This window comes from Drosophila albomicans, chromosome X, assembly GCF_009650485.2.
Source record: "Drosophila albomicans strain 15112-1751.03 chromosome X, ASM965048v2, whole genome shotgun sequence".
Taxonomy (NCBI): Eukaryota; Metazoa; Arthropoda; class Insecta; order Diptera; family Drosophilidae; genus Drosophila; species Drosophila albomicans.
In genome coordinates this window covers 27,414,322-27,441,355 of record NC_047627.2, presented here as the reverse complement: position 1 = coordinate 27,441,355, position 27,034 = coordinate 27,414,322, and the positions used below count along the sequence as shown (strand labels likewise).

Sequence of the window (27,034 nt, the reverse complement as noted above, 5' to 3'; positions counted from 1 at the left end):
TGTACATAACCCTAAACTGATGGCGATTTCTTTACTATTGGCAATGGCCTATACTCTATACTCCGTTAATTTTCCCTCCACTTCGTCAAAATCCTCATCAAAATCTTGAAATTTAAGAAAATTTTCCATTTTAAAATGCGCGTGCTGATTTTTGAATTGTTCGCCAACTCGTGTTTACATTTGAACAGCTGACATTTCAGACCGGCCATATTGAGAATTTTACCGTTGCCCATATTTCTCGGTTCGTGCAGATGGAAACCCCGAAACGGGACTTTAAAAAACGTAGAAAAACTGAGTGAGGTGGAAAGAGGCTAGAAAACTATTTACGTAATTCAAATTTATTTGAAATTTGCATTGTATTTTAGTGTGCGAATCATTTTGTGTGAAATTATGCATATTACGTAAATTTATAAACAATTTTTTGATAAAATTTGTCAATATCGCATAGAATATCGATAGAACACAGTCGCAACAAAATTCGAAGTTAATCGATTATTCGATTTCATTCGAACTTAAAAGTTATATTTTTGGCATTAATTGTTGCGCGCGTCGTCAATTCGGTTGTCTCTGTTGCCTCTGCATAATCATTTCAATCACAAGTACAACATGTCAAAGCCTGCGTACAAAGTTGGTAAGTTATAAATAAAATCATTGCCCATCTCTTCTCCTGTCGATGTGTGCCGGCAACAAAACAGGCGCATATTGAAGTAAACGCACGCAACACACACACACACACACACACATGCACATGCATAGTCTTGTATTTGGCGCACATGTGTTTTATTTTATTTTTTTTTTTGTGTGTGTGGTGCCTTAGGTTAAAGCACGTTGTTGCCGTGCACATATTGAAAATGCTTTTGCACCCTAATCGTTGTTTATGTTGCTAATGATAATCTTATCACTTTTGCGACGACACGTTTAGCCGATATCAGTCTCGCCGAATGGGGACGCAAGGCGATCATCATTGCGGAGAATGAGATGCCCGGTCTGATGGCGTGCCGCAAGAAGTACGGACCATCCAAGATCCTGAAGGGCGCCCGCATCACCGGCTGCCTCCACATGACCGTCCAGACGGCCGTGCTCATCGAGACCCTCGTCGAGCTGGGCGCTGAGGTAAATAGAACCATCATCTTGGCTTTATCATTATTGTCTTCTTATACCCGGTAGTAAGCAGTGTAACAGGGTATAACAACACCTTGTTATAAAGGATATATCACAGTAGAAAACATACCCCTTAAAATATTTGTTTAACATGCTGTAAACATATTTTCCTATCGGTTTTTCCGTCTGTCCGCTTGTATTTACTTTGATATCTTTGAAACCATATGTGTTGGAGCTTTCCAATTTCTTGTCTTCGTATAGAGACCACGCAGTTTACATTTGGTGTTACATTTTTTTTGTAGCCCCCTAGAAACTCTTAAAATTGATCAAGTTTGTGTCCGTCCGTCCGCTTGCTCTATCAGCTGTATCTCAGAGATTATAAGAGCTAGAACATTTAAATTTATTGTCAATTTTTTCTTATTTTGCAGTCCTTCAAATCCATCAAAAAACGCATTGTCATGTCCGTCTCTCCGTGTGTTGTTTTCAAATTATGCCACGCCCCCAGCTAGCCTTTAAAGATTAAGATTAGAATTTCAGCAGTATTCAAATGTAAACTAGTCAACAATATAAACCACAAAAGGGCATCCGATTGTGGTTGTTTTTTTATTTACAATTGTTATTTATCTGCTCATCATTGTTTTTGACAAAACACTTCGGGGGGTCGCAATCGAGTTCAAGGCGATGGCGATAACGATAATCTAAGCGTAAGTGTGTTCTGTGGTGGGGTCAACGAGGCCAGGCCGAAGACTTCCATTGATACATATGCTAAACTGTTCATTGACTTTCTAACTGAAAAGAAAGATGTTTTGACCTAACAACTGCTATCAACTACCTAACTTGACAACTGCTATCAAATACATAACTTGATAACAATTGCTATCAACTACCTGGCGTGTGTTCTGTGGTGGGGTCAACGAGGCCAGACCGAAGAATTCCATTGATATGCTAAGCTGTTAATTGACTTTCTAACTGAAAAGCAAGATGTCTTGACCTGACGGCTGCTATCAACTACCTTACTTGACAACTGCTATCAAATACTTAACAATTGCTATCAACTACCTGGCGTGTGTTTTGTGGTGGGGTCAACGAGGCCAGACCGAAGAATTCCATTGATATGCTAAGATGTTTGCTGACATTCTAAGTGAAATAAAAGATGTCTTGACCTGACAGCTGCTATCAACTGTCTAACTTGACAACAATTTCTATCAACTACCTTACTTGACAACTGCTATCAATTATCTACAACCTCACAGGTTCAATGGTCCAGCTGCAACATATTCAGCACACAGGATCATGCCGCTGCCGCAATTGCTGCCACCGGTGTGCCCGTCTATGCGTGGAAGGGCGAAACCGATGAGGAATACTTGTGGTGCATTGAGCAGACTTTGGTCTTTCCCGATGGCCAGCCCCTGAACATGATTCTTGATGATGGCGGTGATTTGACAAATTTGGTGCACGAACGTTTCCCCGATTACCTCAAGGGCATCAAGGGACTCAGTGAGGAGACCACCACTGGTGTCCACAATCTGTACAAAATGTTCAAGGAGGGACGCTTGGGTGTGCCCGCTATCAATGTGAACGATTCGGTGACCAAGGTAAGATCGAGGCGGTTGCTTCAAAATGATGCAATGTTTGCAACTAATTTCGTTTTCTTTTGGTGCAGAGCAAATTCGATAATCTCTATGGCTGCCGCGAATCGCTGATCGATGGCATCAAGCGGGCCACGGATGTGATGATCGCTGGCAAGGTTTGCTGCGTCGCTGGCTACGGTGATGTGGGCAAGGGTTGCGCCCAGGCCTTGAAGGGCTTTGGCGGTCGTGTGATTGTCACCGAAATCGATCCTATTAATGCGCTGCAGGCAGCCATGGAAGGCTATGAGGTGACCACCATGGAGGAGGCCAGCAAGGAGGCTTCCATCTATGTGACAACAACTGGTTGTCGTGACATCATCACCGCCGAGCATCTCTTGAATATGCCCGACGATTCGATTGTGTGCAACATTGGACACTTTGATTGCGAAATCGATGTCGATTGGCTGAACAACAATGCCAAGGAGAAGGTGAATGTGAAGCCACAAGTGGATCGCTATACGATGGCCAATGGTCGTCACATCATTCTGCTCGCCGAGGGACGTCTGGTGAACTTGGGCTGTGCTCATGGTCATCCCAGTTTTGTCATGTCCAATTCGTTCACCAACCAAGTGCTCGCCCAAATCGAGCTGTGGACCAAGTCCGCACAGTATGCCGTTGGTGTCCATGTGCTGCCCAAGCTGCTCGACGAGGAGGTGGCCAGTCTGCATCTGGAGAAGTTGGGCGTCAAGCTCACCAAGTTGTCGGAGAAGCAGGCCGCTTATTTGGGTGTGCCCCAGACGGGTCCCTTCAAGCCCGATCACTACAGATACTAAGACAGTAATCGCTGTTAAAATATGTTAACTGCATGTTCTTTTGCATTTTCTTAAGCTTTAATAAAAAAAAAAAAACAAAACAAATATAATTGGATGTGATTTAAATGTTATTTGATTTTTATTATACATAGGTTTTTATTATTTTATTTATTTATCTTTAAATAGTGTAAATTTGTTTCAAAACTATTGAAAGAGAAACGATTTTGAAAAAGCGTTAAAATTTAATTCTTTACATTTCATGTTAAATAACCAGTGCTGTAAATTAACCGGCACTGTTATTTAACGTGTGCTGTGAATTAATTCTGTTAACGTTGTTTCAGCGCAACGTGCAAGAAATGCACTCGCACTCTTCTATCTTATCTAGCTCTGTCGCTCGCTTTCTATCTTTCTCTTTCCACTTCACTTTGCACACTTAGCATATGTAAACACGCATACTCACACACACACATGCACGCAATCGCGTCACACTCGCATAGGCATGTGAATTGACAACCTGTGTGAATGTAACTGCTATCTATGTGCAAACATAGAAGCTGTGTGCGAAAACAGTGCAGCAATAGCGCAGTTGTCACGTTGCTATAGGTATCTCGCTTGCCTGCACTGCGCGCCTCATTGCATGTAATTGCAATCAAATTTCATTATTGATACCCGGCAACTGCAAGGAACACGTGGGTGTAACAACTTTGTGAAAGAAATACTTGAATTTATATTTATTTGGTAATTAAATTTCAAATTGATTGAAATCATGACAATTTATTGATATAATTAATGATTGAGAGTAGCATAAATTTGACAAATTTATTCTTCATGAATGAGAAATAAATGTAAATGACATCACCAAGTTTCATATACAATATATCGTATCTTATCATGCGTAAACTGTTCAGCTTGCCGGGCATCTGAAAGTCATGCCACACAGAGTCGAAGCTTAGAAACTTGTTTCAGTTGTGTTTGTTGTTTTGTTTTTCTTTTTTCTTTTTGTTGTTGTATGTGTCAACTTGTTGAATTGCGGCCAACTTGCGAGAGAGGAGATAACAAACGTAAAATCAACTAGAAAGATCATTTAAAAAATCACAGAGTTGCTGTCAGAAAGGTAAAAAGATGATGAAATTGATGTGGCTGCTGCTGCTGATGACGCTGATCCCCGCCAGCTTGGCGTGGCAGGCGCACTTTACACCCGCCCAGTTGCAGTTGCCGATGAAGACAAGCGGCGATGTGGAATTGCTGCTGAGCGATCTCAACCACGATCAACTGCAGCAAACGGATCGCTACAGTTTCCGACTCCAGAGCAACAGCGAACACTTGGCCACAGTGCTGGCGGCGAATGCGACGATACCCGTTGATCAAATACCGGATACGGCCAGCGAGTGGACCGGACGCATACGCATCGAGGCGCATTTTCTGGGCGAGGCTGTGATCACAGTCCAGCTGCACTATGCGCTCTTTGGGAACAGTTCGCCGCCAGCGAATGCGGCACAAAAGGGCAGCTCACTGTTGGCGCAAGTGGTGCGATCGCAGCGTGTCATCGATCATGTGTTCCTCGGCTCGGTCATCTTGCTGATGTCGCTGCTCTACATCAATTTCGGTGCCGCTCTCAATGTGAGTGTGCTGCGTGGCCTGATAACACGTCCCATTGGACCGAGCATCTTTCTGATCACCCAAACTCTGGGCATGCCGTTGCTCAGCTATGCTCTGGGTGTGTTCATCTTTCCCAATTCACCGGCCATGCAGTTGGGTCTGTTCTTTACGGGCATTGCGCCCAGTGGTGGCGCCTCCAACACTTGGACCGCTGTGCTGGGTGGCAACATTAATCTGTCCGTGCTGATGACAACGATCTCCAATTTTGGTGCCTTCGGTTCGATGCCGTTCTGGACATTTACGCTGGGCGCCCTGATCTTTGATCGTGCTGGCATCAAGGTGCCGTATGACAAGATTGCCGGATATTGTGCTGGCCTGATTATACCGCTCTTCATTGGGCTGGCCATTCAGCGTTGGTGGCCACGTTTGGCTCAGATCCTGGTGCGTCTGCTGAAGCCCATTTCGGGTGGTCTCATCATCTTTATTGTGGTGTTTGCCATCATCACGAACTTTTACATCTTTGAGCTGTTCTCGTGGCAGGTGAGTTGATTAACAAATCATTTGGTTTACTTTATACATTCATTGCCTACTTACTTAGATTGCTGTGGCGGGTCTGGCGCTGCCGGGTCTGGGCTATGGCATTGCCTGGCTGGCGGCTAAGCTGTTGCATCAGAATCCCGCCGATGCCTTGGCCATTGCCATTGAGACGGGCATTCAGAACACGGGCACCGCGATCTTCTTGCTGCGCACCACGTTGCCACAGCCGCAGGCGGATCTTACCACTGTGGTGCCGGTGGCGGTGGCCATAATGACGCCAATGCCGCTGCTGGGCATCTATCTGTATCAGCGGTGTCGAGGCGTTAAAACTGCTGAAATTCCACCAGCCGCCGAACATCAGCGCATTGTTTGATGGCATTTTTTTTTTCGTGGGAGGGAGGGCGAAAGCAATGAACAAGTAGTCGAAGGCTATATAGCATGGCGTCCCAGTTTGATTTTATAACCAATTTGTTTTGTAGTGACTTAATATATCGTATTATAAATTATACATTTACTCAAAATGTTGAAGTCAAGTGTTTAAAAGTGCACAAAGCGTTACAAAGCGCACAATCGATAAAGAAAAGTAAGATCACACATCGATAGCAGGGCGACAATTTAAAAGTGTTGTAAAGCGCATGCATATCGAATACTATTCAAAATTAAAGTATTTTTTTTTATTTTTATATATATTTCATATATTCATTTAATGGAAAAAAAGAGTGTTTTGAACTGTTGAATCTCAGCGCTTGTTTGCAAAGCACATCGCCTCGCAATCGATAACAAGAAATAAATTTAAGCTGTAACACACATCGATGGCGAAACAAACTGCTGCAATCGTAATCGTTTCGTTTCAGTTAAATATCGATAACACTATTCCAAATTAAAGGCGCACCGCAACGATTGAAATATTTTCAGCAAACCAAAAATCGTGTGAGGACTGAGATTCAATTGCTGGAACTCGAACATAATGCGCAAATAATTAATCGGTCCATTGCTCATATCGACGCCATTCAACAGATTCGGCAACAGATTGTAATAGTTGATAACACAATAAACACGCTGCAAATCGTGGGCATTGATGCATGCCACATAGCTCGGCTCCAAACGCTTCTGGCACAGGAATTCGCGCAACGGAACGCACAGATCTCGCGTGGATGCCTCCAGTTGCATTTTGAACAGTTCCTGCATCATCTGTATGAGTTCCACCGAGATGAGCGTATGCTCATTGGGACTTTTGCCCAAATAGGCGTCGATCAGCTTCACCTGCCACACATCATTGTTGTTCGCCATCTGTCGTGTGACATGCTGTAAGCAAAATCATATAGGATATTAAATCCAGTAGGGAACAAAGCACTGACTGGCACTTACATCGTAGAGCGTCAGGTAGACGGGCAGCAGATGCATCCGATCCTTGACCACAGCGTTGTAGAAGAGCAGCATCAACTGATGTCGCTTGCTCTGCTCGGCCACGCTGAGCGTTGTGCCCTGCGTTTGGAGGAATCGGCTGAGGAACGGCTTGACCAAACGTTCGCTGGCAAACTGCTGCAAATCATTCACGTTAACCTGCCAGCAAATGCTCTGTTCGGTGGTCAGCGTTTGGGCCAGCATGCTCTTCAAACGATCCGGATCCTCCAGATGCGACAGGCAACCGGTGCGCTTCTTAATATCAATGGGCGCACACAGTTCCAGCGCCTTCTCCAGCTGATGCCAGTTGCGTGAACGCTCAAAGCACACCGGCCAATAGTTCTCATCGTCGACAATCACTCGCTGCAGCGTGCTCAGTTCGGGGAGAATGCAGGGCGCAATGGGGAGACGGCGCAACTCTGTGGCGCCCACCTCCAGCACCGAGATGTTGCACAGGCACAGCTGATGGGTGTCAATGTCGCGGGGCAGAAAGAGCCGCGGCTCCACGGCCAGCACATACAGATGACGCAGCGCCTGCAGATGATAACTGAGAGCACAAAAGGAAAAGGAATTAATGAAGGGAGAAAGGAGAGAGCTGTATATTTAGGATATGTGCATCTACTTAACTGCTCCTCATTAATTTGTATTATAAATTTGAAGCTTTGAAATTAAGTTTGCTAACGTAGAAGGATTTTTCAATTTAAGTTCCGTTCAGCGGTCTATAAAGTTGTGTTAAAGTAAATCGAGTTTCTATTTAGGTGTATTAGTTCTACCCATATCACTTAACGGTCTATTTCTGTGGCTCTTAAGCGAGATATCTGTATACACTTAATGTGTTTTCGTTTAGCGTCTTACAAAGTTTTGTTAAAGTAAAGTAAATCGATTTTTTATTGGAGTATTTATTTATTTTAACCATTTCACGTCCTATTCTGTGGCTCTTAAGCGAGATATGTGTATACACTTAAAGTTTTTTCCGTTTAACGGCTTTCAAAGTCAAGTTTTTATTTAGGTGAATTTATTCTAGTCATTTCATTTTCTTTTCACTTAGTCCCTTATTTGTGCGGCACTTAAGCGAGATATGTGTAAACTTTTGTGCTCATAAAAAAGCCTTTTGTTTTCTATGGCCAAACAACTTCAACATGCAGTTAAGCACTAAAGCACTTAAGCACATTATACTAATGGAAATCAAGTTATTATTGCGGTGTATTAATTCTATCTGTTTCGCTTAGCGACCTAATCTGCGGTCCTTAAGCGAGATATGTGTATACACTTAATGTTTTTTCATTTAGCGGCTTATAAAGAAAACCAAGTTTTTATTGGGGGTAATTCTACTTATATCGCTTTCTTCATACCTATTTCTGTGGCCCTTAAGCGAGATATTCCTATGATAAAAATGCAATTATCTTAAATAAAATGATAGAATAGCCATTTTGTATGAGTTAAGCATGTTATCGGACAAACAACTTCAACATGCAGTTACGAATAGTGGCAGCTAAGCACAATAAACTAATACATTAATAATTGGCACGATTGCAAACTTACCGATTGTCGTTGCTGTGTATGGGAAACTTGGGAAAGAAGGCACAAACCAACGCCGCAATGGACTCTGGCGTCTTGGCGATGGTAAAGCGACCGGCGCCCAAGAATAGCAGACCCAACGACATGTGTATCGCCATGTGGGAGCCATAGGTAATGTGCGGATATTGTGGACCGACGCGTGAGCGTAAATAGCGTATGATGCGAAGAATTTCACAATTACCGGAGCCGGCAAAGACCAGCGAAATGGAGATGAGCAGGACCATCAAGCAGCTCTCGACGGTTGTGCGTCCGGCGCATTCGCCCATCGGAGTGCCGGGGAAGCCGAGGAACTCCTTGATCACGGTGCGCAATGTGGTAAAGGCGACGGGATTCTCGGTGCCAGCGTATTTGAGGCCAATGCAAAAGGCGGCACCAGCCAGAATATTGCAATACGCTTGACTGCAAAGAGTAAAATATATGAATGTTGAATAAAAAAAAAAACTGATTTATTAGCGACTTACGTGATGGCCTCGTAGTCGATGTCATTGTCATCGGACTGTTCATCGTCACGCGATGGCAAACGCAGATGAGCGCGCAGAGCTTGGGGAAACTGCGCCTGGAACCATTCGTTGGTGGGCTGCACATCCTGCCACAGGATCAGACCACGTGCAATGGTGCGCAAGAGCAGAAAATCGGGTCGGACCATGTCCAACAGATAACGCGAATCCGGCGGCTGCATCCACTCGGCAATCGCCACATTGCCCGAGTCAAAGAACATGAGTCCGAGCGCTAAAGTGGCTCCGGGAGCAGTGACATCAATGTTCACATTGTCGCCCTCACGCACCTGGTGGGGAAAAGAGCAAATTTCAATTTAGTATTACATATTAACTTGTGAATTAAATGGGAATTGGAATAACCTTTCATCTTTAGGAAATGTTAATTTGAAATTATATATTAACTTGTGAATTAAGATAATCTTTAATGTGCAACCAATGTTATAAATATGTTAAGGATAATCTTTAATCTGTATGAAATTTTAGGAATATGCTAATGTGCAACCAATGTTATAAATATGTTGTACTTTAACAGAGTTCGATGACAGTAAGTTTAGGTATCAACACTAAAACAGTTGCAGTTAATTATAATATATTCAAAATATTAATTAATTATATATTCAAAATAATGTGAATAAGAACTTGGAAGAAATGAACACCGAGTTAATATCGTATAAGTTAACAGAGCGTTAACAGCGCCACAAATATGCATGTTAAATATATCGTATTGGTTAACATCGCCATAAACATGTATGTTAAAAATATCGTATAAGTCAAGAGAACGTTAACAGCGGCAGAAATAAGTGTAAGCTATGAAGAACCCAAAGATTTGCCATCAAATATAGGAGTTCAACTCTAGTTTCACATTAAAAAGGTGTCCTAAGAAAATACAAAGAAAACTTTCAATGAGCAAGCAATGTTAGAAATATCGCATAAGTTAACAGCACTATAAATATATATAAGCTATGAAGAACCCAAATATTTGCCTTTAAATAAAGCACTTCAACTTATGTTTTACGCACCTGGAATGAGGCCAAGCGATACTTCTCCTTCTGGGAGCCTCCAATGGGCCGCTTCACACCACCGACCATATAATAGTGCAGCGTATCCGGCAGCTGGAGATCGCGCAAACCCGCCGGTGCCTCGCCCTGACCGAGGGTGACTAGACCGAGGGCCAAGCCCGCTGTCATGGCATACGATTCACGCTCCACGCTGTTCTCCATCTCGGGTCCCGGCGGTCGTCCGATCTCCTGTAGCAGCACCTCGGCAATGTGGCGCTTCGCGGAGCCCTGATACAGGAGACCAATGCCCATCAGAGCAGCCACTTGGGTGCTCTGGGGTATGTCCAGCTCCATGGCGGTGGCGGGCAAAAGGGCTTCCAAGTGGACGCTCAGCAATCGGGTGGTCTTGGTGTCCATGCTGCCGCGATGGGCTGCCGAAATGCCCAGCAGCAGACCGACGCTGGTCATCTCATCGCACTTCACCAGATACTTGTAGACGCTCATGAACGACAACGACTTGAGGTGACCATTCAAGCCAAGGGCCATCAGGAAGCCGGCATGCTCGAGGGCATTGTTGCCCTGGGTCTTCGGCTTGTTGTACACAATCCATGTGGAGTCAATGTCGAGCGCCTGCGGTGAGATCTTCAACCCGGTGGCGACGCCATTGTGAAACAATGGCCAAATGTGCATATTCGCTGGGAACTCAATCTGTTGCATCTCAATCGTGGTGCCCTTAACGGGCTCCCGACCCACCAGACACAACTTAGGCATCGGCATGTGATCGCTGGGACGCGGCAACAGCGTGCGCAGCGTGAACATGCCCCGACCCAGGGGCAGCGTCATGGTGCGAGCGCAGAGCGCAAAGAGTTGCTTCTCCTGCTCCTCGATGAACTCGTGATCGCTGGTTCCCGGCGACTGTTGCACCTCGATGGCCACCGGATCGGCGCTGTTCAACAGTCGACGCACTTCCTCGACGCGCATGTCGTCGGGAAAGCGGAGACGCAACAGTTTCGTATCCATGTTGTCCATGCCATCGTGTCGCAACTGCTCCGCATCCGGTTCGGCCATCGGCCACTCGCCGCTGGCGGGCGCCAAGCGTGGCGACAGCGAATCCTCTTTGTACACCCGTCCGCAATGCGGTTGCGCCAGCGTCGCCTCAAGGAACGGCAGCTGAGCATGCGCCGCCAACTCGGGTCGCAGGATCAACTCGTAGGTCGCCTGACTGCATCCCATCGGCGGCTGGAGACGCGCCTGCTCCAAGGTTTCGGCCACAATCAAATGCACCGCAGCCGGCAGACGTTCGATGTCGCGTCGCGTGAGTTGCATGCACAGCAGCAGCTCCAACACTTGATGGCATCGTGGTGAAGTCGCCGTTATGCTCCGCTTGCCACGCTTCGGATAGTTGAGTTGCACCGCGCCGTACACTTCGAGGAGTTGCCACCACTGCTTGAGCTTCGTGTGGCCGTGCATCACCAGCGACACGAGTTGCACCACATTGCGACTCCGTTCGTTGATGCACTCCACATAGTTGTAGGGCACGACTTCCTCGCGACCGAGCACAACGTGCTCCAGTTGAGCATAGATGCTGGGCGCCGGCATGCGCAACAGCTCCTGGTAGAGCATCAGTGCTCCGTGCTCCGAGCTAAGCAGTGTTAGCTTTGTCGTCTTGTGCGTCAGCTCAGGGAAGTCCAGTTGGTAGTGGAATATATAGCTATCCAGCTGCATATCAATCGCCAGCTGATGCAGGAACTGCAGAGCAAAACAAAAAAGAGTTTCGATTACTATATATGAACCGGTTCGGTAATGGTCCAGTAGTTTAATTCGGGAATTGTTGAAGTGTTAATTTAAAAAACATTCAACTAGTTATGTGCATTTACTTTTGTAAATGTTAAATAGTTTAAAATGTCTCATTTTCGGATAATAATTTGAACCGGTTCGGTAGTGATGTAGCGGTTCTATTCGGCAACTGTTGCAATTCATTTAAAAATACTTTAGAAGTTACTTTGTAACTTGAAAAGTTATAGTTTTTTTTTTCTTTTCAATTTAAATATTAAGCTTCATCTTATAATAATTTGAACCGGTTCGGTAGTGGTTCAGTGGTAATTTGGCTTTCAAAACAGTTTAAAATATATTTGCCATTTGAGAAATGTGATAAAGGATCTTATTAAGAAGCACTACTTTGTTCCAATAATAATCTGAACCGGTTCGGTAGTGGTTCAGTGGTGTAGTTCGGGAATTGTTAAAGTGTTAATTTCAAAAACATTGAACTAGTTAAGTGCATTTACTTTTGTAAATGTTAAATAGTATAAAATGTCTCATTTTCGTATAATAATTTGAACCGGTTCGCTAATGGTTCAGTGGTTTTATACGGCAACTGTTGCAATTCACTTAAAAACACGTTAGTAGTTTAGTTTTCTTTTTAATTTAAATATAAGCCTCATCTTATAATAGTTTGAACCGGTTCGGTAGTAGTCGTGGAGTGGTTCAGATGTATTTTGGCTCTCAAAACAATTTAAAATATATTTACCATTTGAGAAATGTGATAAAGGATCCTATTCAGAAGCACTACATTGTTCCACTAATAATCTGAACCGGTTTGGTAGTGGTTCAGCGGATTTATTCGACAACTATTTCAAATGCATTTGCTAGTTTTAGGAAATGTGAACATTAGTCTATTAAGTCTTTCGTATATTTAAAATGAAGTCTCACTAAGACGCACTCCTATATTTTGTTAGACAATAATCTGAACCGGTTTGGAAGGTTTTACCAAGAAAACTTCTCATCAACACAACACTTGAATGAGAAACTAATTTGAAATCGATATTTACCGTGCCGAGATAGATGAGACCGCTGTTAAAGACCGAATCCAGCTTGAGATCCTCGTAGAGCAAATGCAAGCCGTAAAAGACAGCCGGCAGAGTGCGAAACAGCGGCGCCGTAACATCCACGCTGTAGGCACCATCTCCGCCACACGGCGCCAAGGTGGTGTGCATTAAAAGGAACTCCCAATCATCATCGGTGTACGCCTCACAATCGTTGTACTTGCGTCGCTTCTTCGGCTCATCCTGGGGCAGAGTCGATGGACAGACGGTGGCCGGTTGAAACGGTGGCGTTGCACAGCGAGCAAACGATTCATCGACATCGACGACATGCTGCTCACTCGCTGCCGCCATGCAACCCATCAAACCGAGCAAAGTGCTGCGAAACAATTGCCACTCCTGCTCAATGCTATAGTCCCGGGAACCGGGAGGATTCCGAGCGCTGTACCAGCGAATGACAAAGTGCAGAAACTGCGTGGGATTCAGCACTTGACGCAGTGCAGCCACACAGCGTGTGATCAACCGCGTGTCATTGAGCAGCGGCAACGTGATGCGCAGCATTCGTCCGGTGGCATAGACGAGGGTCAAACGATTTCCCGCAGGATCGCGGAGTGCTTTGCAAATGTTGTGCGCCTGCCGCTGCGAATAGGACAACGGTTGGGGTTGAATTGGCGACAGCATGTGCAGCTCCAATTCATCGTCGAAGGCACTCAGATCGGCTGCCGCCTTTGTGGGCAACAGACTGCTGCGACGCACCTCCACAAACGATGAGCTGCTGGCCACCTTCAACTGTTGCATCGGCGTATGCGGTTGCGATGAAGCCCCCGTTGTTGTTGGTGCGGGCATCGCTGATGATGTTGCTGCTGATGGAGCTGCTGCTGCTCCTCCTGCTGCTGATGACGCTCCTGCTGTTGTCGGTGCCGAGAGCAGCGGTGTTATGTGCACCTTGGAGATGAGCACGGTGCCGGTGTAAAGTATCAAATTGCCACCGGGATCGAGCACAGCAATCATATGCAAACGCTGCAATCCGACCGCATCTTTGGCCGGCAGCGTGGAGGCCAACGTGGAGAGCTGCAGTTCGCTAGTGTTGTAGCCATTGAGCAGCACCATCTGCAGGCGACAGGAGCGGGCGAGCAAATAACAGAGATACGTCTGGCCCACGAGATCGGTGTGAATGAAAGCACGCGTTGCCATTTCGCAGAATTCGCGTTGACTGCAACAAAAACAAGAGCTTATTAATGCTGAGAGTCTTTAATTTGGCCTTTTGTATTTGAACTTTAAATTAATTCATTAAAGTTATTTTCCCTAATTTATACTCTCGATTGCTGGTAGTGTTTATTCAAAAAGGTAAGAGGCTGCAATTTGAAATCAACATATTTTGTGAAATTTTATCGTGTAATTAAGCACTGCAATGCAAAGTTGATGTACTGAATATCCAAAAGCTAAGATATAGTCTAGAGGTAAGAGCTAGAAGGCTGCAATTTATAAACAAAATAGTTAGCCAACTTTGGTCGTGCAATAAGGCAGCGAATTGCAAAGCTGCTCTTCTAACTTTGTTAATGACTAAAAAATGAAGATAGACTAGAAAAGGTAAAAGCTGAGAGGCTGAAAGTTGTACTGATTAAACTATGAAGATGGTAAGAGCTGGGAGGCCGCAATTGGTACTAACTTTGCTGTTGACGAAAGTATAATAATTAGGAGCTGGGAAGCTGCAATTTGTACTGACTTTGATGCTGACGAAACTATCAAGATATAGTCCAAAAGGTAAGAGCTAGGAGTCTGCACTTTTTAAACAAAATAATTGGCTAAATTTGGTCGTGTAATAAGGCAACGAATTCCTTTAAACTATGTAGATAGACTACATAAGGTAAGAGCTGGGAGGCTGCAATTTGTACCGACTTTGTTGCTGACTAAACTGAAGATTTAGTCCCAATGATAAGAGCTGGGAGGCTGAAATTTATACAACAACACAGTTTACATTATTTAATCAAGCAATAAGACAAAGCTACTAACTTATTTACCAACTAAACCATCAACATAACACACATCAGCGCAATCTAAGAGCAAGAGAGCCAAGTGCAATAAGGCAGCGTTTTTTTTCCAACAAAATGATTAGTAAAGAAGTTATTTAGTGGAAGGAGTTAACGCCTCAAATCGCTTCACTTACGTGCCATAGGTGTTCTCCGTCCAGATGTGCTCTAGGCACATCTCTGGCTCAATCGGTTTGGACGGCTTTACGTGCGTCATTTTGCGCATATCCTTGATAGACAACGATTGCTGGCTAATGCTGTTCTGCAGATGGCTCAACGGTGTGCCCAACGAGGCGCGACTGTATGTAAAGAGAATAAGGTAAGATAGAACACTTGTAAGAAAGTTGATGGTGTTTACTTACTTGGATTGGCCCAACACACCGCTGAAGGATTGCGATTGGCTCATGCCGAACTTGGAGAAGTTGTGTGTCTGCGGCATGGCAAACGAGGTGGTGTTCAGCTTGGGTGTGGCTGGAAATGGAACAGAATAAGAACTGAGAAATGAACTCAGCATATCAGCCTTACCTCCCGTGTTCTTGGTGGAACTGAAGCTGTGAATGGTGCTGGATCCGAGCGTGCCGCGATGTCCCTGCAGCGTCTGATGCATGAGCAGATCCTGATGTTGTTGTTGACTCACATTGTTGACCTCGTCGGGCGTTACTTTGCGCAGACGCGCTACGAAATGCTTAAAGAACTTGGCATCGTATAGCAAGACCAAATCCGAATCCTCGGCGGTGAAGACAACGCTATATTCCGGCTCGGTCATGTAGCCCGTGGAATTCGTTGAGGTCTTCAGCACAACCGGACAAGCTTCGTGCAACGGATGCGACATGGAGAACAGACGTGGCATTGGAATCGAAAGATGCGAAACAAGTGCATTACTCGAATCCTTCTCCAGCAGCAAGCCATGAACAGTTTGCCACAGATGCGAGATGGGGAAATCGAGATTGGCCACAAAGTCTTCGCCATTGTCGCAGTACACACGCAACGCATCCTGTTCCACCACACAAATGGCCGTTAGATTGTCATCATCACTGGCCATCGAGGCGCTCAACTGAGCCAAACGACCGCGGACAAAGCGACGATTGAGGAAGCAGGCGAACTTCACCGGTGTGTCGCAGGTGAAGCACATGCGCCTGTGAACGCCGCCGCCATCATCCTCGGCATCGTACAAACCCTGCGTCCAAATCACCGTATTCTTGTTCACATACAGCTCCTCCTCGTTGTTCACAATGTAATCGCACATTGGTTCGTCGTGTGGCTGCTGCACCGGATTCAACAGCTGCGGCGGCAGTGAGGTCAACTGCGTGGCTGCAGCCGCATTTGGTCCACATTTCTTGGTCTGCTCAATCAGCTGCTGGCGACGCTGGGCACGCGCATAACTGGACTCATAGTCATCGTAGATTTCGCGTATGCACCAAAATTCTTGAGACGGCTGCTCGTCGGCGGTGTTCGTGGCCGACGCGGAGATGTTGACGTTCTGCAGACGCTGCAGCAGCAAGTGCTCGGCGGGCAAATATTTGGGCAGCGGCGGTTCGCTGGGTCCTGGATGATCCTCTGCCGCCTGACGACCGCGAGGAATGAATTCCAGTGGCGGCTCTGCGACGGCAATCATCTCATCCCAGCATGCATCCAGATTTGCGCGAGTTTAGCAAACAGTTGTGCACTTTTCTTTTGCAAAAAATACAATTTCAATTGCACTAATTGTCGAGAAAATTAACAAAAAGTACAACAAAAAATGCCGGCTTAATTCGTTTCTTGTCGTCGCGCCGGTAAAAACAAATTGGTATCGTTAATCGCAAGCGCATATGTGTGATTATCGATGTGTACCACCAAAATATATCGCACGTACTGCACATATCGAAACCAATAAATACCAATATACCGCAATATATGAACATAAAGTCTTATGTTTGACATAAACTATATTTTTTAATACATGCATATGTTTTATTTAATTGAACTACATACTTAGTAGATAATATATATTTATAAATTGACATATCTTCCAGAGCCAGTTTTTTTAGTACTCTGAATTCCATCACCTAGTATACTTCAACAGTCATTACCACGGCCCCACTGCTCCAAGTCTGGCAAATACCGAAATTTCGAAGTGAAACGGTCACGCTGTCGAGTAGGCTTTTGCATAAGCGTAAGTTTAATAATAACAAACTGCCAAATTTGCTTATTTTGTGATATTTAACATTGAAAGCTGCGGCACATTAACACGCCATTGCGTTCTAGGCACACAGAGTAAGCAATTGTTGGCAGTGCACTAGCATAAATATAATTACCGCTAATGCTGCTTGCATTTTCATTACGTAACCTCATCCACACAACAAAAACACAATCTTCCCATGTATTCGTGGTCACTCAGCAGCTCCTTGTTTGTTTACAGTCGCATACGCATCATTTGACTCAAGTTAAGACATACAACAACATATGGGCAGTAGCATCATAACGCAGCTGGCGCGAAAGTACGGTGCAGTGATATTCTTTCCAACTGTTGCAGTCGGCTCCATTTACGCAGACTGGTCACACACACGTTCCTGGAAGCGCCAACAGCAGCAAGCAGCACAAAACGCAGCGCTGAAAAGCCAAAGCTAAGCTCAACAAACATCAACGACATAAGCGATTAAAAATGGTTCTGGGTCTGGATAAGCGTTACGTGTGGGCGGCGTTGCCACTGCTTGGATTTGCCCTCGGACATTTTCTGGATAAGAAGGAAACGGAACGCATGTCCTTGTTCCGTGACAAGAGCGCACTATACGGCCGTCCAGCCGGCAGTGAGGATAAGCCACCATCTTGGTGATTAGCATATAACGTAGTACATCGATTCTTCACTTTTCTCACTGTCATTTCAAAATAAAACTGCAAAATGGACATGTGAAAAAATAATAATACTTGTACCTGCTGCTCCTATACTAAATTCCAGTGTATTTTGGTAGGCCCATAAACCTCAGACGAATATCCATTTGCCCAACAACAACAATAACAACAACAGATCTCGCATCTTGCGGTCGCCTACACAAACAATGGACAGTTTGATTTATTTATGAAGGATTGCGTTTGTTGCCTGGCTGCTGCCTGGCTTAAAACGTATTGTGTTTGCTCCTAAACATGGAAAGACCATAAAACCATCAACGCACACACGGGGATAACGATAAGCCACGGATAACTCGTTTTTTCTCTCGCTCCCTCGGTCGATTGTTCTCTTCTCTCACTGCCAAATTACACACACGCATACACTCGCATATGCATGGATCCGAAAATCACAGTTGGCATTCTTGTGAGTGAGCGAGACGAAACGAGATTAGCAAGTGTTTTGAATGCGCTAAAAGCTGCGCGTGTTTTTCTTTTTTTTGCTGAATGAAAATTTTTGAAAATATCAGCTGTCAAAAATTAACAATAACTACGCATGAAATGCAACATATTCAATATGCAAGTGAAATATGATTTCGTGCTCTCTGTGTGTGTGTGAGTGTGTGTGTAACATAATCCGCTAGAGTGGCTCAAACTCACATTCTAACGGAACGCTCACAAATTGAAATGCCAATGCAACAAAAGTAATTTATTTTTATGGTCAGACAAACACACAATGCGTATAGAATTGCTTCAAATTGCGGGCGTGCCGCGCCAAAGGACATGTCCAATGGTTTTTATTTTGTACACAGCGCTAAGGGCGACGACGCAATCCCGCTGCGTGCCTGTCTAAGAGATTTGCAAAGTGCGTCGGCGTCGCAGCCCCTGTGTGTAGTGTGTGTGTGTGTGTGTGTGAGTGCGACAACAACAACTGCAGCAGCCTTCTCGGAACGTAACAAGATATGCAGACAGAGATGCGCGGCACAGTGACTTGGCAGTCACAGTGACTGTAACTAAAATGTTACTTCATATATACATATATATACATATATTTTTTAAATATTTTGTTTAGTACAAATATGCAATGCTAATACTGCAAACTTTTCCCTATAAATAAGCTGTTGCATTTGTTTGTGAGTGTCTACAAATGAAGTTTAGACTTTTCACTAACAATGCATATAAAATTTATTTATTTATATTATAAATTAGTATTTAAAGTTTCAGTGTGCTAAGCTGTTGTACTATTTTTTCAAAAGTAAGTAATATATAATTTGTGTTTTTCATTTACAGCTTTTATTAATTTTTGAATATAATTTTTTACTTATCAGCTATTTAAAACTACATGCATACATATTTAAGCATTTAGAGCTGCATCAGTTTTCTCTTCATCTCGCTCTTCCTTCTGTTTGTCATTTTTCAGTGCTTTGACATTGCAAGCGATGCGAGAGAGCTTTATAGTGCAGCCTTGTTTGTTGTTTCACTCACTCTCGCTGAAGTGCAGCTTGCGCATCTCTAGCCAGCACTTGCTGTGTTTTTGTTTGCGCAGGTAAAACGGTTTGCGTGAGTGTGTGGGTGCGCCTTGTTCGTTTGTATGTGTGCGTGTGTGTGTGTGAATGTTTTGCCGAAACTCGTTAGCAGGAGCATTGCAAAAGCAAAACACAGAGATCAGTTAGTTTTCGGCACTCGAGGCAAACGCAACGCAACGAAAACGGAGCGGAAACAAAGCGATGAGTGAAGACGCGAACGCGACAACGACAAAAACAGCGATGTGCAGCGCTGAGTTTGCGCAGAAGACGCTGCAGGATTACGAAGTGCTCGCCGTGATGGGCAACGGTGCCTTTGGCACTTGCTACAAGGTGAAGGATAAAACCACCGGTCTGCTCTACGCATGGAAGGGCATGAACTACGACGAACTTGATGAGGAGAAATGCGATTCTCTTGTGTCCGAGATTAGCGTACTCCGTCAGTTGCAACATCCGAATATTGTGCAATACTATCATCATTTGATCAATCGCGAAGCCAAATCCATCTACATCGTGATGGAGTGCTGCGACGGCGGTGATCTTGATCAGCTAATCAAGCGCGCTCGATCGCAGCATCAACGCTTCGAGGAATCCTACATATGGCGTGTGCTCTTCCAGCTGTGCCGTGCACTCCAAGTGTGCCACAATCAAATACCCAGTGGGACCATATTGCATCGTGACATTAAGCCGGCGAACATCTTTCTCGATGCCGCTGGCAACGTCAAGTTGGGTGACTTTGGTCTCGCCCGCGTCCTGCGTCGGGATCAATGCTTTGCCGCCTCCTTTGTCGGTACACCGCACTACATGAGTCCCGAGCTGGTCAAGGGGCGACAATACGATCGCAAGAGCGATGTCTGGGCCGTCGGATGTCTGATCTATGAGCTGTGCGCATTGCATCCACCGTTTCGGGGACGCGCCTTCCAACAGCTGTCGGAGAACATTGCCCAGGGTCAGTTCAATTGCATACCCCGGATCTACAGCGAGGATCTGCAGTCGCTGATCGGTTTCATGCTCGCTGTGCCGCACGAGGAGCGGCCGAGCATTGAGGTGATCAGTCGTCATCCGTTGCTGGTGAGGAACATCCAACAATTGCCGGCGGAATTTCCACGTTTGCTACCCGCTGGCGACGATTTCCAGTTGCCAAATTCGGGCAAATTGTTTCCCGAATCCCCAGCGAGCAGCCTTGATGGCGACTATGGCCAGCGACAATTGAGCGCTTTAAGTGGTGTCTTCACACCCGATCTGCGCAGTGAACTCTTCTACTCGGCCAAGCGACGCATTCTGGGTGAACAGAGTCGAAAGCAGCTGCAGCAATCCGATCCAGCGTTGTATGACAGTGTGCGCAAGGAGCAGAGTCCACGTCGCCTCACTGAGCACATCTTTGATGAGGCACTGCAGCAGCGTTTGCATGCGATCCGGGCTCGCGAGGCGCTGCTCGATCAGCGCGATCTCGAACTGCAGGCGGCCGAGCAGCGTGTCCAGCAAATGGAGCGTGAGCTGCGCCAGAAACTCGAACAGCAGCAATCGAAGTTGGAACCGAAGTCGGAGCCATGTCAATGCCAGCAACAACAACAGTTGCCACCGCTGCCGCCGAGGAAGACAGCGGCGTCACATCGGCGACGCTTGGATGACAGCTATTGCAGCATTGAGTTGAACGAGACGACAACGATGCCGGTGACGGTGGCCAAGATGAATCTGGCGATGCTCACGGCACCCAAGCAGCTGCACAATACGCTGCGTAAGGTCACATTTCAATCGCCGCCACCGAAGACAGCTGCTCCACCGCCTCCGCAGGCGATGCCCATGCAAATGAGTGTCTCCAGCAACGAGAGTCAAGCGTCGGGCGAGAGTCAAGCGTCCAGCACACGTCGCAAATCGATATTGTCGCTCTTTGGACTCAGTCGCCACAAGGCGACAGTTGCTCCGCCTCTGCCTCCAGAGCAGCAGCCGGCGGCAGTACGTCGTCAGCCGCTGGCTGTCAAGTTGCCCCCACAGCAACAGCAGCAGCAGCAGCAGCAGCTGGCACAACAGCAACAGCCTTTGACCAACATGTGGACCAAGGAACAGAAACGCGCTGCTTTCGATTTGCTGGCGGCCATGAATGCTGCAGAGAAGCAGGAAGCTGCAGGCGGAGGCGGAGGTGGACGTCGCCAGCAGTTGCGTCAATCGGTGCGGGAGCGCAACTCCAGCATGCAACGCAATCGCATGCGACGCTCTTTGGTCCTGGGGCAACAACAACAACAGCAGCCGCTGCAATTGCAGCAGAAGCAAATGTTGATATAAAATATGCAAATAGTATTCTTTGCTGACAAACAGCAATCGGCTTTGTGATGTGGAATAAGTTCCGAATTATTTTTTTTTTTTTTGGTTTTTGCCAACAGCCAATATCTTGTTCCTATGTACATGTATTTTTTGTATGCCTTGTGCAATTTTCTTAGTTGTAAAATAAAGTTAGTGTCAAACAGACGTTACAGTTGAATTATTGGGCAGAAGTGTTGGTTAATAGCGGCAGCTGCGTTCGGTTGAGCGATAACAACATTCGATGTATTCGATTTTATTGATTTATTTTATTTTTGAAATTAAATATTGATATATGAAATATTTATACAAGTATATATGAAATATTCAATTTATGAGTGATATTTGGAATGTCATTCCAATTCAATCGCATAAATACAGCAGCACTGAATTTCGATAACGAGCTTGTTTAAATTATCGCAGCAAATGAGGAGCAGTGCTCGCAATCGATTTCGATAAACAACTATTGCTGTGTGTGGAACAGCGTTGCCACCTAGCATGGGCGATCGCAATCACTAATTAACAGCATTTTTGCGCTTACCGGATTTAATTTGTTTTGATTTGTTTTTGTTTACATTTTGCTATGTTGCCGCCGCTCATCGAGCAGGACGTGCCGCATTTCCTAACCACACGCAACACCATCGCCTACTGCAGCCAACTGCATGTGCGTAAAAGTAAATCCAGCCTGGTGCTCAGTCGCCAGTTGCGTTTCTACGAGTTTGCCAATAAACAGTTGCTGCATCACATCGATCTGCGTGCCACATGCCTGCAACAGTTGGAACCCCAACTGCAAACATACACGGGACCCATTAGCAGTTTCCTTCGTCGTGACGATGTGCTGCAGCCTGCAGACGATGCAGCCAACGTCACAAGTAGCTACAGCATGTTGCATGCCGCCGAAGAGTTGCCGCTCAGCATTGGCAAATACGTGTTTCAGGGCAAGCACATCTATGTGCTTCTCCGCTGCTGGCACACGCTGATCGTGCTGCAGCGGCCCGCTACCGGGGGCGGTAGCTTTGAGCTCATAGCACAGCACGAACAGCTGGAGGATTATCGCTTGGTGCGCGATGGAACGCTCAAATATCAGGCCTATGTGGAGCTGCAGTTCATCAATGGCAAACGCATGCGTTGCAATTTCCAGCCAACCACCAACAGCAGCAGCAGCAATGAGTTACCCCCCAGCAGCAGCAACAACAACAACAACAACACCGCTGCTGGCTTTCAGCGTTTGCTGCAACGCGTCCATAGCGCACGCGCCGAGCTGCAGACGCAACGTGCGCTCACGCAACAGGACTTTGTGCGCGCCCAGGAGCAGCAGACGTTTGGTGTGCCCGCCCAGCGTTCGCCGCTGCTCGAGGAGAAGCAACTGTTGCGTCGCTGTGGCGATGTCTGGACACGCATTTGTGGTGCGTCTTTGGTGCTCGGAACCCTGTTGAACAACACGACGAGCAGCGTGCGTCCCTGCGTGTTGCATGCCCTGCGTCCACTGTTGCACCTCTCGTCGGTCAACGGCTTGAACTACACACATCGCTTGTACGAGCTGCCGTTGCAAGCGGATGCAGCGCCTCCCGAGGATTACGATGAACTGGCGCAATTCTGGGCGTGCCAGGAGCAGCACAGCACCAACATCAGTTGGCGGCTGGTCACAAGCAACGCTCGCTTGCCACCCGAGCGCAGTGCTGTGCTCCTGGTCCGTCTCCAGCTGCACGAGTTGATTGTGCTTGGCCAGCAGCATCAGCAAGAGCAGCTCCAGCTCTTGGCTTTATACGAGTTGCATGGCCAGCGAAGGCGGCAATTGCAACTGCAGCTGGCGAGCATTGAGTTGGCGCCGCTGCTGGAGCAGACGCAGTTGCATGTGCCACGCTTTGCGGCGCACACTTTGCATCAGGACTTTCTCGCCTTGATCATGACCCAAACGGCGCATTGTCCGCTGCGTTTGAAGTTCCCCAGCGCAGCGCAGCAGCTGCAATTCGAGCAGCTGCTGACCACCAAACTAGAGCTGAGATGTCACAGCGTCAAGCAGGAGTCGCAGCGTGAGTACTTTATGGGGTATATCCAGTTTGTTTGCTATCAAATCAATCCGTCTGGCTGTCTGTCCATCTCTTTAAACATCTTTTACTCATCGACTATAAGAGATAAAGCCATCAAAGTTGGGCACTCGTCTACATATTAATAAAAGCAGAGTACAATATAATAATATATAATGGGGTATATCCAGTTTGTTTGCTATCAAATTAATCCGTCTGGCTGTCTGTCCGTCTCTTTAAACAATCTAAGCTCTGCGAACAGTAGAGCCAGAACCACCAAAAATGGGTATGCTGGAGTCTATTAATAAGAGTTTGCTATGTAATCAATCCGTCTGGCTGTCTGTCCATCTCTTTAAACATCTTTTACTCATCGACTATAAAAGATAAAGCCATCAAGGTTGGGCATAAGACTTGTCTACATATTAATAAAAGCAGCGTGAGTACTTAGTGGGGTATATCCAGTTTTTTTTTGCCAGTAAATCAATCCGTCTGGCTGTCTGTCCATCTCTTTAAACAATCTAATCTCAGCGAACAGTAGAGCCAGAACCACCAAAAATGGGTATGCTGTTCGTCTGGAGTCTATTAATAAGAGTTTGCTATGTAATCAATCCGTCTGGCTGTCTGTCCATCTCTTTAAACATCTTTTACTCATCGACTATAAAGATAAAGTCATCAAAGTTGGGCATAAGACTCGTCTACATATTAATAAAAGCAGCGTGAGTACTTAGTGGGGTATATCCAGTTTGTTTGCTATCAAATTAATCCGTCTGGCTGTCTGTCCGTCTATTTAAACAACTCCAACTCAACGACTATAAGTAGAACAACCGAAGTATAAGACTTCACTTTATTAATAAAATTAGCGTGAAATTTTGGAGGGGTATGTTTGCTAGAACTTCAATCCGTCTGGCTGTCTGTCCATGTCTTTAAATACCTCAATCTCGGTAACTATAAGAACGAGAGCCACCAAAGTTGGGCATAATACTCCTATTCACTTTATTAATAAAGGCTCACATACAAATTTAGGCAATCAATAAAAAATAGTTGCAATTGTCCAGAATTTAAAAACTATAACAAAGCTACTGTGAAGTGTGCTCGACTCTGAGATATACCACAAAAATTGTAAAATATACCAATGGATATATTTGGTATATTAATATTGTATTGTATATTGTATATCGATATTGTACAACATTTAAAATATACCATTGAGTACAAGATATACCACAAAAATACTAAAATATACCAAAGGATATATTTGGTATATTAATATTGTATTGTATATTGTATATCGATATTGTACTACATTTAAAATATACCATTGAGTACAAGATATACCACAAAAATACTAAAATATACCAAAGGATATATTTGGTATATCAATATGGTATTGTATTTCGATATTGTACTACATTTAAAATATACCATTGAGTACCAGATATACCACAAAAATACTAAAATATACCAAAGGATATATTTGGTATATTAATATTACCGAAATACCGAAATTTTCAATCGCTTAGTAATAAAAATCGATTTTCACAGCCCTTCAGCTGCTGGATGAGGCCACTCCGCCCGGCGACTTTGGCTTTGGCGAAGAGCAACGTCGTGATCGTCGTCCCCGCTCGACTGTGCAGCGCATCTTCTACAATCCAGCGACACAGCTGCTGCTCCTACACAACGATCCCGAGCAGCATTGGCATATCTACGCCGGCAGCGAGTCGGAGCTGTGTCTGCTGTTGCGTCGCCTGCTGCGCGATTTGCTCCAGCTGCACTGCAACGTCACGCTGCTGGAGCTGCACCAGGAAGCTTGCAGTGTGCCCGCCAATGCGGCCTTGTTGATGGAGTCAGCGCTGCGCGATGAGCTGCAGGCCAGAGCCGAATTGTTGCAACTGCCGTCGAGACGCGAACAACTCACGGCGAATGCCTTGAAGCGTGTCCATCAGCTGGAGTTGGCCAGCGATCTGCTGTTCACTGTGATAAATGGCCAGACACAGCTGGAGTCCATTCCATAGTCATCTAAATTGTTGTGATTCGATTTTTATACATTTGTTTTACACTCAATAAATGCACATATATTTTTCTATGAATTTACATCTGAAAATGAATGAATTATTAATTCTTTTTAGTGTGGTTTATTAGCATTCAATGTTTCTCTGTAAATGGGAGGAAAATATCGAGTATATCTTTAGAAAAACAAACTAGAATCTCACATAGCGGCAACACGGTTGCATTTATTAGCATTACATGTTTCTCTAGGTATTGTTTTTGAGTGTTTTCAGCTGCAAATTGGTATCAAATATCGAGCATATCTCAAGTAGAGAAAACTAGAACCATATCTCACTTAGCGGCAACACGGTTTCATTTATTGGCATTACATGTTTCTCTAGGTTTTGTTTTTGAGTGTTTTCAGCTGCAAATTGGTATCAAATATCAAGCATATCTCAAGTAGAGCAAACTAGAACCATATCTCACTTAGCGGCAACACGGTTTCATTTATTAGCATTACATACTTGTCTGAGTTTTCCAATGCTGTTGAGTATTTTCAGCTATAAATTGGCATACAATATTGAACATATCTCTAGAAGTTGACTACAGTCATATCTCACTTAGCGGCAACACAGTTTCATTTATTGGCTTCTGTTTCTCTAGGTATTGTTTTTGAGTGTTTTCAGCTGCAAATTGGTATCAAATATCGAGCATAACTCAAGTAGAGCAAACTAGAACCATATCTCACTTAGCGGCAACACGGTTTCATTTATTGGCATTACATGTTTCGCTGTATTTCCAATGGTTTTGAGTGTTCTCAGCTGTGAATTGAAGTCAAATACCAAGTACACTCTAGAATAGCAGACTGCAGCTATATCTCGTTTAGCGGCCACACTTTATATGCCAGCAATATTAGCTTAGTGGCATAAATGCAACGCTTAGCAGTCACAGTCCAATGAAAAAGGTAATTTTAGAACTAATACTAAACAATTATGTATGTTGCTGCATTTAAGAGCCAATTTCTGAGGCGGCTAAGTGAGATATCCGTTTATTTACAAGTTTTTTGTTATGATTCCTATAATAACTTTATTATATATTGCGGTGTCTTCAGTAAATCAGCTGAATTAAATGACGAAAACTGTAAATTTGAGAAACAAGTTTTGTTAAATGAAAAAAAAAAGTTACTGAAGAGTAAATAATAATAATAAATTGCAGCAACTGATCTCTGGAGTAAAAAATTAGTTTCTGGAATTTAATATTATTTATGTTAGAGTAACTTTTTCCGTAAATTATAATCTACAATTAATTGTGTTAGTAACAAAGAAACATACACTAAAGTTCTAGGGTGTACATATCAAATTCATATCTTTATTAACAGTCTTAAATGCTATA

At 44.9% G+C, this 27,034-nt stretch overlaps 7 protein-coding genes across 8 annotated transcripts; 6 read left to right on the top strand and 1 right to left on the bottom strand.

Moving 5' to 3' along the window:
- Window positions 1-479: 479 nt before the first annotated feature.
- Window positions 480-3,610, top strand: LOC117576424 (adenosylhomocysteinase). The gene is made up of 4 exons (XM_034261170.2): window positions 480-631; window positions 923-1,113; window positions 2,355-2,696; window positions 2,765-3,610. Exons 1-4 carry the CDS (start codon window positions 607-609, stop codon window positions 3,503-3,505), a joined length of 1,299 nt encoding a protein of 432 aa, XP_034117061.1. The 5' UTR covers window positions 480-606; the 3' UTR covers window positions 3,506-3,610.
- An 873-nt stretch (window positions 3,611-4,483) lies between these two features.
- Window positions 4,484-6,148, top strand: LOC117564247 (ileal sodium/bile acid cotransporter). Its single transcript, XM_034242951.2, has 2 exons — window positions 4,484-5,623; window positions 5,682-6,148. The coding sequence occupies exons 1-2, from the start codon at window positions 4,607-4,609 to the stop codon at window positions 5,991-5,993; spliced, it is 1,329 nt and encodes a 442-aa protein (XP_034098842.1). The 5' UTR covers window positions 4,484-4,606; the 3' UTR covers window positions 5,994-6,148.
- A 167-nt stretch (window positions 6,149-6,315) lies between these two features.
- Window positions 6,316-16,728, bottom strand: LOC117564240 (anaphase-promoting complex subunit 1). Its single transcript, XM_034242936.2, has 9 exons — window positions 15,472-16,728; window positions 15,309-15,417; window positions 15,084-15,245; window positions 12,926-14,129; window positions 10,119-11,846; window positions 9,064-9,386; window positions 8,567-9,001; window positions 6,989-7,571; window positions 6,316-6,925 (listed from the first exon to the last, which is right to left on the bottom strand). The coding sequence occupies exons 1-9, from the start codon at window positions 16,559-16,561 to the stop codon at window positions 6,491-6,493; spliced, it is 6,069 nt and encodes a 2,022-aa protein (XP_034098827.1). The 5' UTR covers window positions 16,562-16,728; the 3' UTR covers window positions 6,316-6,490.
- Window positions 16,729-17,003: 275 nt separating this feature from the next.
- On the top strand, window positions 17,004-17,553 carry LOC117576730 (uncharacterized). 2 transcript variants are annotated; one of them, XM_034261757.2, is made up of 2 exons: window positions 17,004-17,098; window positions 17,345-17,553. In XM_034261757.2, the coding sequence occupies exon 2, from the start codon at window positions 17,389-17,391 to the stop codon at window positions 17,551-17,553; it is 165 nt and encodes a 54-aa protein (XP_034117648.1). In that variant the 5' UTR covers window positions 17,004-17,098; window positions 17,345-17,388. The 2 variants fall into 2 exon arrangements, with proteins under 2 accessions (XP_034117648.1, XP_034117657.1); XM_034261766.2 differs by having other exon boundaries at window positions 17,080-17,199.
- A 34-nt stretch (window positions 17,554-17,587) lies between these two features.
- On the top strand, window positions 17,588-17,847 carry LOC117576722 (uncharacterized). The gene has a single exon (XM_034261745.2). It carries the CDS (start codon window positions 17,588-17,590, stop codon window positions 17,756-17,758), a length of 171 nt encoding a protein of 56 aa, XP_034117636.1. The 3' UTR covers window positions 17,759-17,847.
- Window positions 17,848-19,272: 1,425 nt separating this feature from the next.
- LOC117576711 (serine/threonine-protein kinase Nek2) lies at window positions 19,273-21,777 on the top strand. Its single transcript, XM_034261733.2, has one exon. It carries the CDS (start codon window positions 19,536-19,538, stop codon window positions 21,612-21,614), a length of 2,079 nt encoding a protein of 692 aa, XP_034117624.1. The 5' UTR covers window positions 19,273-19,535; the 3' UTR covers window positions 21,615-21,777.
- A 346-nt stretch (window positions 21,778-22,123) lies between these two features.
- Window positions 22,124-25,739, top strand: LOC117577752 (uncharacterized). Its single transcript, XM_034262663.2, has 2 exons — window positions 22,124-23,662; window positions 25,199-25,739. The coding sequence occupies exons 1-2, from the start codon at window positions 22,213-22,215 to the stop codon at window positions 25,666-25,668; spliced, it is 1,920 nt and encodes a 639-aa protein (XP_034118554.1). The 5' UTR covers window positions 22,124-22,212; the 3' UTR covers window positions 25,669-25,739.
- Window positions 25,740-27,034: the final 1,295 nt, after the last annotated feature.

Bases quoted from the DNA above. Each gene is read 5' to 3' on its own strand.
- LOC117577752 (XM_034262663.2), top strand. From the start codon at position 22,213: ATGTTGCCGCCGCTCATCGAGCAGGACGTGCCGCATTTCCTAACCACA. The intron at 23,663-25,198 runs GTGAGTACTTTA...CGATTTTCACAG, and splicing joins CGTCAAGCAGGAGTCGCAGC to CCCTTCAGCTGCTGGATGAG.
- LOC117576711 (XM_034261733.2), top strand. From the start codon at position 19,536: ATGAGTGAAGACGCGAACGCGACAACGACAAAAACAGCGATGTGCAGC.
- LOC117576722 (XM_034261745.2), top strand. From the start codon at position 17,588: ATGGTTCTGGGTCTGGATAAGCGTTACGTGTGGGCGGCGTTGCCACTG.
- LOC117576730 (XM_034261757.2), top strand. From the start codon at position 17,389: ATGGGCAGTAGCATCATAACGCAGCTGGCGCGAAAGTACGGTGCAGTG.
- LOC117576424 (XM_034261170.2), top strand. From the start codon at position 607: ATGTCAAAGCCTGCGTACAAAGTTG. The intron at 632-922 runs GTAAGTTATAAA...CGACACGTTTAG, and splicing joins AAAGCCTGCGTACAAAGTTG to CCGATATCAGTCTCGCCGAA. The intron at 1,114-2,354 runs GTAAATAGAACC...ACAACCTCACAG, and splicing joins TCGTCGAGCTGGGCGCTGAG to GTTCAATGGTCCAGCTGCAA.
- LOC117564247 (XM_034242951.2), top strand. From the start codon at position 4,607: ATGATGAAATTGATGTGGCTGCTGCTGCTGATGACGCTGATCCCCGCC. The intron at 5,624-5,681 runs GTGAGTTGATTA...CTACTTACTTAG, and splicing joins TTGAGCTGTTCTCGTGGCAG to ATTGCTGTGGCGGGTCTGGC.
- LOC117564240 (XM_034242936.2), bottom strand. From the start codon at position 16,561: ATGATTGCCGTCGCAGAGCCGCCACTGGAATTCATTCCTCGCGGTCGT. The intron at 15,246-15,308 runs GTAAGTAAACAC...CTTTACATACAG, and splicing joins GGTGTGTTGGGCCAATCCAA to TCGCGCCTCGTTGGGCACAC. The intron at 9,002-9,063 runs GTAAGTCGCTAA...TACTCTTTGCAG, and splicing joins ATCGACTACGAGGCCATCAC to TCAAGCGTATTGCAATATTC.